Here is a 7,561-nt window from a genome sequence, read left to right on the forward strand (position 1 = left end):
TCAAAAAATAAATAAATAAATAAATAAAAATAAAAATAAATTTAAGCTAAAGACCTGTTATTCCTCTTTCCTTGCCTACAGGTTGAAATGGATACAGCCTTTCTGTTTTTCTCACTTGCTAGTTGGTCAGAGCGCCCTCATGTGTCTCCATACGGTAATACGTTAAGTCTTTTTTACAGGATGTGGCATTCTTTTAATCTCAGTATCAATAAAATGTGTAATGGAAATTTTCTCTGGTCACACTTCAGAGCCCATGCTGACTCTCAGGCTCCAGTTAAGCCGTTCCAGCTTGAGTTTTAGGCAGGTTTCCTGCTTCCACTCAGGCCTACAGATTTCTTCCTGCTCCCTGCCCACCCCCCTTCTCCTTAGTCATTTGTAGAAGCCCTGGTCTCATGGTTCACACACTTGTCAACTTGGTCCCACCACTTTCTACTATTCGAAGCTCACCAAACTCTCAAAATAAGATCATAAGTTCTTTTTTTAATTGGATACATCAGGTCTTACTGCAGGATTGCGGCAGTGGGAGTGGGGTACTTCCAAACTACCGGGAAATAATTTTTAAAAATTGTTTACCAAATATGACTTGTTCCATAGTCTAAGGAAAAGGGATTCAAAATGAGATCTCGTGTAAAGGTCTGACACTTGGGAAGGGGAAAGTGATGTCTGGAGTGCACACACACACAGACACATAGGTGATACACACAACCAGAGACAGTGATGTCTGGCACACATACCACTCAAACATCCATTCTTGCATACATATTCACACATGAACAGAAAGGCGCTCTCTCTTTCTCATGGCTTTCTCATTGAGAATCATGATGATATCGGCAGAGGTTTTCGGAGGAAAGGAAATTTACATTCTATATCTGGAACCTCAAGAATGTTCCAGCCGGGTGTGGCGGCTCACACCTGTAATCCCAGCACTTTGGGGGGCACCAAGGTGGGTGGATCACTTGGGGCCAGGAGTTCAAGACCAGCCTGGCCAACGTGGTAAAACCCCATCTCTACTGAAAATACAAAATTGGAGGGGAGGGGAGAGAAAAAAAATACAAAATTTAGCTGGACATGCTGGTGCACATCTGTAACCCCAGCTACTCGGGACGCTGAGGCATGAGAATCTCTTGAACCCGGGAGGCAGAGTTGCAGTGAGCTGAGATCACGTCACACTGCACTCCAGCAGAGGCAACGGATGGAGACTCTGTCAAAAAAAAAAAAAAAAAAAAGAATGTTGTTCCCCATTCCCTCCATGACCAAGGGTTGTGGACACCTGCGGAACTTTACCTCCCATATTCCACATATCTGCCTCTCAATTGTTTTGCACTCATGGATTTCTGTGAATCCATAAGCCCCTGTGGCAAACTCCATTGAGAGCCCAAGGATACAGGAGCCTTTGGCTTCACCCAAGGGGCATGTTCCTGAGAAGTTGCATGTAAATTAAATTTTTGCAGATCAACTATGATTTCCCACTGACTTCCACTAAGATTTCTGAGCTGCTCTCTCTTCATCAAGATAAATTTTCTTTTTTTTTTTTTCTTTTTTGAGATGGAGTTTCTCCCTTTTGGCCCAGGCTGGAATGCGATAGCACGATCTTGGCTCACCGCAACCTCCGCCTCCAGGGTTCAAGCGATTCTCCTGCGTCAGCCTCCGGAAAAGCTGGGATTACAGGTGTGCGCCACCACGCCTGGCTATTTTTGTATTTTCAGTAGATATGCAGTTTCTCCATGTTGGTCAGGCTGGTCTTGAACTCCCAACCTCAGGTGATCTGCCCGCCTCAGCCTCCCAAAGTGCTAGGATTACAGGCGTGAGCCACTGCACCCAGCTAAAATAGATTTTCAATATACTCCTAACACATCAGCTTATCTGTTGCTCTGCCTTCTACCGTGCTCCCTGAGTTAGTTAAACGTCATCTGGAAAATAAAGGCCAGTGAAGCATTCTTCTAGTTCTAATAGTCCAAGATCTAGTAAATAAACCCGTAAATATATTAGAGAGGCTGCTATTTGGAAAAGACAACAGGTATTGTTGCAATTTACAATGCAAATGTCCACTGTGCCTCCAGCTCCTTGGGAAGTCATTGCCTGGGGCTTGAGGGTTTTTTGCCCCACTCCCTTGGAGGGGTAGCAGATGTTTCAGATAACTGGCGTGTTAATTTTAGGTGAATAGGTACTATCCCTTCTGCTTTCCACTGCCTCTACCCTATTCCCTGGTATTAAATTCCAGAGACCCTCTCTACTGAAATAGAGATCGGCGTTGTGGTTCTGGGAGTGGTGTATGCAGCTGGTGAAAGCTCTTGCTAATTAAAGATGAAACAAGTTGCTAGGGAGGTACCGTGGCTTTAGTCTCTAGCAGCAGAATTAAGCAAGGGCACATGTATCATGGGTTTGTGGCACTGGTCAGGCGGCTGCCTTTGCAATATTTGAACTGGAAACACAGATATTATTCATGCTGATAGGGAAGAGAGTTGCCTGCTTAGTGGTGAGGAAAATTAATAGTCCAAGCATTCTTCCACCCTGCATTCTCCATGCTGGCATTTTGACTTCAAAAAAAAAAAAATACTGCTACAGCTGTTTGCATATTCTGGAAGTGTGAGTGCATGCATGTGGTTTGGTGTTTACAGATTTGGGGTTGCGGAGGGGAGTCTCCAGAGCAACGGAAGTAGCTTCTTGTCAGTCAGGATTCATTTTGAAAATGAAACCCTGAAAGCTTGGGGCCCATTTGGGGCCTAGGGCTGGTCTCTGAGACCAGTCAACCCAGTGAAGAAAAATCCCTTTTTAAAAAAAAATGAGTTGACCCAATCTATGAGTTGCTTTTGGTGTCCTGTAGATTGGAGTCTGGGGCAGGGATGTGGGAGCAGGCCTGGAGGCGCTGGCTGTGGATACTCGTCCCCTGCCCCCAATATACACACACACAATCACATTTTCCCAGGCTGCCAAACCAGAACAAGGTAAGAAATATTTCTTGGGTAACTACTAGGCACACAAGGACAGTGTGACATAGGTGTTCAAGAGTTGATAGTGTAATTGGCGTGTGAGAGCAAGGGGAGAGAGATGTCGCACAAGGCAGTCTATCCTGGGTGCCAAAGAAGTAGCAGAAGCACAGGTTGGGGAAAGAGAGGGATGACTTTGGGCTGGGGTCATCAGAGGAGACTTGCTGAAGGTGGAAACTAAGGGCAACCCTGAAAGAAAAGGACTTTACTACATAGAATCTGTTCCAGGCAGAGGAGCGTAAGTTATAGATACGCTCAGGTTACAAGTCTATCCATTTGGCTGGAATTTGGGGCTTGTATGTGATTCGCAGTTGATAAGTCAGGCTTGAATGCCAGTTCCTGTGTGCCAGAACAAAGGCTACGGTGTCGCACAGACCTGCTCTGCCACTTCCTGCTGGGTGACCTTGAGCAAGTAGCCTAACCTCTCTGCAAACTGGGGACAGAAATGATTCCTAGCACCTGAGGTCATTGGAAGGCTGAAAAGAGTTAACGTATATAATGCAACGAGCGCAGTGCCTGGCACATAGTAAATGTTCAAAAACCAAATTACAAATGCATAAGCTGTCCTGAAGAAAAGCTCAAGCTATTTAGGGCTTGTCCCAAACACGTGAGGGACAAGGAAGAAAAACTTCTGACACCTTCTGTTACTGCTGCCACAGGTGGCCCTGGGGGAGTGGGCCGAGTTGCCTGAGCCTCCATCCCCCTTGGCCTAGACTGCTGCAACAGTCTTCTGACTTCCTGCCTCCACATCTCCCAAATCACCTTTGTAACACAATCTCCATCATGGCTGTGTCTCTCCCTAGCTCAAGAATCTTCTATGGCTCCCTGGTGCTCACTGACTGAATGCCTTAACATGGTGGGGGTGTGGAGCCAAGAACTACCCTTTACTAAGAGAAGGGAAGAGTGAAGAGTATGCTGCTGTTAGGAGAAAAAAGAAAAAGTATCTTTTTTTTTTTTTTTTTTTTTTTGAGACAGAGTCTCGCTCTGTCGCCCAGGCTGGAGTGCAGGGGCGCCACCATGCCCGGCTAATTTTTTTGTGTTTTTAGTAGAAACGGGGTTTCACCTTGTTGGTCAGGCTGGTCTCGAACTCCTGACCTTGTGATCCACCCGCCCCGGCCTCCTAAAGTGCTGAGATTACAGGCATAAGCCACCGCACCCAGCTAAATATCCTTTTTTCAAAAGCCCCTAAACTTTGGATTTGCAGAAAGCGGGGACCTGGGGAGAGAGGAGATGCATCCAAGACTTGGAACCAACCGTAATGCCCATTGATGATAGACTGGACAGGGAAAATGTGGCATATATACACCATGGAACACTATGCAGCCATAAAAAACGATGAGTTCGTGTCCTTTGTAGGGACATGGATGAACCTGGAAACCATCATTCTCAGCAAACTGACACAAGAACAGAAAATCAAACACCGCATGTTCTCACTCATAGGCGGGTGTTGAACAATGAGAACACATGGACACAGGGAGGGGAGCATCACACACTGAGGTCTGTAGCGGGGAACTAGGGGAGCGACAGAGGGCGGTGGGGTGTTGGTGAGAGATAACATGGGGAGAAATGCCAGATATAGGTGATGGGGAGGAAGGCAGCAAACCACATTGTCATGTTTGTACGTATGCAACAATCCTGCATGTTCTTCACATGTACCCCAAAATCTAAAACGCAATAAAATATTTTTAAAAAGAGAGAGAGAACAGGGCGCTCCAGCGGCGCCGGCTCAGATTCACCTGTAGCTGCTTCTCCAAGCCAACTAGGGAAAACTGACGGGAGGGAAGAGGGTTGAGAGCAGAACAGAGAGGGCGGTGCGGAAGGGGACTATCCCTCCTCAGTTCCTAGGAAGAGCGTCAGCCTGAACCCTGGTCTTTGGCTTCTCTGCTGGAATCCTGGGCAGCCCTGGGCGCTGCGGGGAGGGTCAAGGCCACACAAAGGGCAAGGCAGGCAGACGAGCCAGTCACATGGGACAGCCGAGCTGCCTGCGTGAATGCTAGGCGCGGGACAAAGGCGACTCGAGGACAAAGTGCAGGGAGACTCCTGAAGAGATAAGAGGGAAGGGCGAAGGAAGGGGGCGGGGAACCAGAGCCTCGGAGTTTCAGCACCGCGCTTTGGGGGGCCGTGGCTGGAAGCTGAGCTCGGCCCGCTGCGGAGGGGCGCCATCGAGCCTCTTCACCCTAGCAGCTGCTAGGATGCTGAGAACCAGGGCCTCGAGGGCCGCAGGCCAGCTCCCAGCCGGTCCCCGCGCCCGCCCCTCGGTGCTGGAGGCGGGGCTGCCGAGCTCACCTGGCCGTTTGGGGTGGGACCGCCCGAGACCCGGGTAGCCGCGAAGGCGGCGGTACTCCGGGCGCCGAAGCTGGGCTTGCCCTGGAGGCTTGGCTGGAGCTCACACCCCTCCACGCCCCTCAAGGCCTGCGCTGCGGCCCTCCCCTAGCTCCCTCCCTCCTCCTCCTACTCCTCCCCCTCCTCCTCTCCTTTGCTCCCTCCCTCCGAACCCAATTGCTCAAGCCGCTTCCTTCCCCAACGCCAGCGCCAGTTCCTCTCCCGTTGGGGCCCGGGAAGGGCAGCGAACGCTGGACACTGGGGCTGCCGCGGCGGCAGCTGCAAGACCATGGCCCAGCCCGGAGGGGCCGCGAACCAGGCACCCACGGCCTCTCTTGCGCCGACCGCGCGGAGCCTGCGGTGCGCCCTGCAGCCCCGCCTCTCGGGAGCGGACACTGGTAGCCTGGGCAGGTACTGGGGCAACCCCGCAGCCGTCGCCTCCCGGGAGTCCCGCTTCCTAGGCACGCTGGTGCACTCTGGATTGGGCTCGGGACGCCGGCGGGGAGCGCTGCGGGAGCTGCTGGGGCTGCAGCGGGCGGCTCCTGCCGGGTGGCTGTCAGAGGAGCGCGCCGAGGAGCCGGGCGGGCCGGGCGCGCCGAGCGGGCCGGGGAGCAGCAGGCTGTGCCTGGAGCCGCGGGAGCACGCGTGGATTCTGGCGGCTGCCGAGGGCCGCTATGAGGTGCTGCGGGAGCTGCTGGAGGCTGAGCCGGAGCTGCTGCTGAGGGGCGACCCGATCACCGGCTACTCGGTTCTGCACTGGCTGGCCAAGCACGGGCGCCACGAGGAGCTCATTCTGATTCACGACTTCGCCCTAAGCCGGGGGCTGCGGCTCGACGTGAGCGCCCCAGGCAGCGGCGGCCTCACGCCCCTCCACCTGGCGGCCCTGCAGGGCCACGACATGGTCATCAAGGTGCTGGTGGGCGCCCTGGGCGCTGACGCTACGCGCCGCGACCACAGCGGCCACCGGGCCTGCCACTATCTGCGACCAGACGCTCCCTGGACTTTGCGGGAGCTGTCGGGAGCCGAGGAATGGGAGCTGGAGAGCGGCAGCGGATGCAACCTCAACAACAACAGCAGCGGCAGCGCGGCGTGGAGTACGAGATGCACTGCGAGCGCAGTGGGCGCGACGGTGGTGGAGACAAGCAGGAGAGCGGCGGCGTCGCGGACCAAGGAGAAGGACGCCGCGGGCAGCCGGGTGGCGTTAATGCATGGCCTTTTCCGCCATCTGTTCCCCTCATTCAAGGACCGTTGACCGGGACAGAGACTGGAGAGCTAGAAGGGGCCGCGACGCTGTGGCGATGCCTCCCTCAGTCCTGGGTTGTCCCGGGTTCCCCTGAAGGAGAGGCGCCTTGGACGCTGCTTGGGACTGCAAGGAACAGACCACGTCGGGGTCCAACTCAGGTACTTGCCCCAGGTCTCCTGTAACCACCGGCCTTGAGGACCCGGGGACTTGGGCACCTCCTCACCAAGAGACAGCGAAGGACCAAGCCGGCCTGGCTCCGAGTTCCAAAGCTACAGGACTAAGGAGCTGGGAGCAGGAAGCGTGGTCCTGCTTGGGAGAGTGGGCAGGCAGAAGCGCTGGGTTTCTTAGGAAACATTCGCTGGAAGAATGAGTTAAGATTGTAAACCACCAATGCAGAGAAAACGCCTAACTCTGCCAGCCTGGCTTGGCCATTAATGGGTCTTGGGGTGCGCGTAGAGTCAGTCTCTGACAACCCTCTCCTGAGACGACCAGGCCTTACTGGTAACTTTTCTCATGTGTCACAGGTGATTTCTTATGTATATTAAAGTGGAATATGTTTTCCCTTCACACGACAAAGCTGTCCTTTCCGTGCCTTCCCCAACCCCCTTATTAACCACAGAGGAAGAGGCTGCATATGTTTGCAGGGTAGAGGTCACCAACCCAGGGCGGTGATCTGCTGGGTTGGTGGGGGAGGCTCCTTGTCAGAACAAATGGCCCGAGCTGTCTTGGAAGAAGCTGCTTCCACCTTGGTTCTGAAGAGAAACACACAATTCACCTCCATCCTGAGCTCTTTGATGGTCTGGCCTCAGGCACCAGCCTCATCCTAGAAGAGTTGTCATATAGGAGCCTGGGGGGAGGGAGTAAAAGGTAAATTTACAAATTTACATTTCTGATATTTCCATGGTAAGTCATGTAATTTACCTTGATTTGTGGCCTCTAATGAGACACACCCATGGGCACTTTTTTTTTTTCCAAGATAGGGCTTTCTTCAGCAGCATTTATTTATTTA

At 52.6% G+C, this 7,561-nt stretch overlaps 1 protein-coding gene across 1 annotated transcript; it reads left to right on the forward strand.

The window, feature by feature from the left end:
• The first annotated feature begins 5,460 nt into the window (after positions 1-5,460).
• Positions 5,461-7,124, forward strand: SOWAHD (sosondowah ankyrin repeat domain family member D). The gene has a single exon (XM_032258377.1). The coding sequence runs from the start codon at positions 5,599-5,601 to the stop codon at positions 6,559-6,561; it is 963 nt and encodes a 320-aa protein (XP_032114268.1). The 5' UTR covers positions 5,461-5,598; the 3' UTR covers positions 6,562-7,124.
• Positions 7,125-7,561: the final 437 nt, after the last annotated feature.

This window comes from Sapajus apella, unplaced genomic scaffold, assembly GCF_009761245.1.
Source record: "Sapajus apella isolate SASKATOON/1434 unplaced genomic scaffold, GSC_monkey_1.0 scaffold102, whole genome shotgun sequence".
In the NCBI taxonomy this organism is placed as follows: domain Eukaryota; kingdom Metazoa; phylum Chordata; class Mammalia; order Primates; family Cebidae; genus Sapajus; species Sapajus apella.